General features: G+C 38.9%; 1 protein-coding gene across 1 annotated transcript; it reads left to right on the top strand.

Annotated features, from left to right (window-relative positions):
* The first annotated feature begins 413 nt into the window (after positions 1-413).
* Positions 414-1,352, top strand: LOC122103910 (olfactory receptor 14C36-like). The gene has a single exon (XM_042674597.1). The coding sequence runs from the start codon at positions 414-416 to the stop codon at positions 1,350-1,352; it is 939 nt and encodes a 312-aa protein (XP_042530531.1).
* Positions 1,353-1,613: the final 261 nt, after the last annotated feature.

Raw genomic sequence — 1,613 nt, 5'->3', positions numbered from 1 at the left:
TACAGGTGTTCATATATGTATATAAGTATATGTGTACATATATATATATATGTGAGATCTACAGGTCAACTCCCTTTGAATATGCAATACTAATGAAGATAATTATTCAGTAATATGAAATGGACAGATATTAAACAAATTAATCTTCATAAGGCAATGAAAGCCATGAACTGTTTTTTATTGAAGAAACAGAGTAAGAGTATTTAAGGTAATCTGAGTCAATAAAATGGAGTGTTCTCTTTTCTTTTTATATGTTAATCTACTAGGAGTAGTCAAAATGTATGTTGACTAGTTGAAATTTTCAACACATGACAGTCATATATACAACAGAAGAAAACACTTTAAAAAGAAATAACTAGAGATCATCTTATCAAGTATTCTATGGTTATTGCCTTCCTTTTACTTTTCAGAGCATGGCCAATGTCAGCCTAGTGACTGAGTTTCTCCTGGAGGGCTTTGCTGAGGTGTGGGAGCTCAGACTCCTGCTCTCTATGTGGTTCCTGATGATGTACCTGGCCACCCTGTTAGGGAATCTGATCATCATCACTGTTACCACCATTGACCAGAACTTACATACACCCATGTACTTCTTCCTCAGGAATTTATCTATCCTGGATATGTGCTACATTTCTGTCACTGTCCCCAGTGCCTGTATCAACTCCCTCACCAACAACAGGACAATTTCTGTAACTGGCTGTGGAATGCAGGTATTTTTTGTACTTTTTTGTGCAAGTGTGGAATTGTTGCTTCTCTCCATCATGGCCCAGGACCGCTACATTGCTGTCTGCCAGCCCCTCCACTACCCTGTCATCATGAACCACCTGTTCTGTGTCCAGACCACACTGGCTTCCCTGCTTAGTGGTCTCATCTATGCAGCTCTTCACACTGGCAACACTTTCCGACTGACATTCTGTCAATCCAACGTGATCAGTCAGTTCTTTTGTGATATCCCCTCTCTGTTGAAGTTGTCCTGCTCAGACACCTTTAGCAGCCAACTCTTACTTCTTTTGTCGGCTGTGGGAATGGGCGGTGGCTGCTTTATCTTCATTGTCCTGTCATATGTTCGCATATTTTCAACAGTGATGAAGATCCCAGGCAAAGAAGATCGAGGAAAGGCCTTTTCCACCTGTGTGCCTCACATTCTTGTGGTGTCTGTGTTTCTTAGTAGTGGTTCCGTGGTGTACTTAAGGCACTCACCAAACACTGAAATAATTGAGGATATGCTTCTATCTGTATTTTATTCCATTGTTCCACCATTCCTGAATCCTGTGATCTACAGTCTTAGAAACAAACAAATAAAGCAGGCTGTACATAAAGTCATATTAAGAAGTATTTATTCAGAAAAATATTAATACCTAATTAACTGATATTAGTATCTAATCCAATTAATATTTTGTTACAATTAAGGTTATTATTTCCCTTTTCTTTTGACATTCCTCAGATTGGAACTCTGTCCTTGAACCTCTATGTGCTCAAAACTAGCCCTCTACCACTTGAGCTACAGCACCAATTTTGGCTTTTTTAAAATAGATTTTTGGAGAGAAGAGCTTTCCTCCCCACGCTGCCTTTGAACCATGATTCTTAGATCTTATCTACCTTGGAAGAAAGGATTA

Source organism: Dipodomys spectabilis, unplaced genomic scaffold (genome assembly GCF_019054845.1).
Source record: "Dipodomys spectabilis isolate Male_0828 unplaced genomic scaffold, ASM1905484v1 ptg000019l, whole genome shotgun sequence".
Classification (NCBI taxonomy): Eukaryota; Metazoa; Chordata; class Mammalia; order Rodentia; family Heteromyidae; genus Dipodomys; species Dipodomys spectabilis.
The sequence above is the reverse complement of the archived record's forward strand: the minus strand, read 5'-3'. Positions and strand labels throughout refer to the sequence as shown.

Excerpts from the sequence above, each read along its gene's own strand:
- LOC122103910 (XM_042674597.1), top strand. The coding sequence starts at position 414 with ATGGCCAATGTCAGCCTAGTGACTGAGTTTCTCCTGGAGGGCTTTGCT.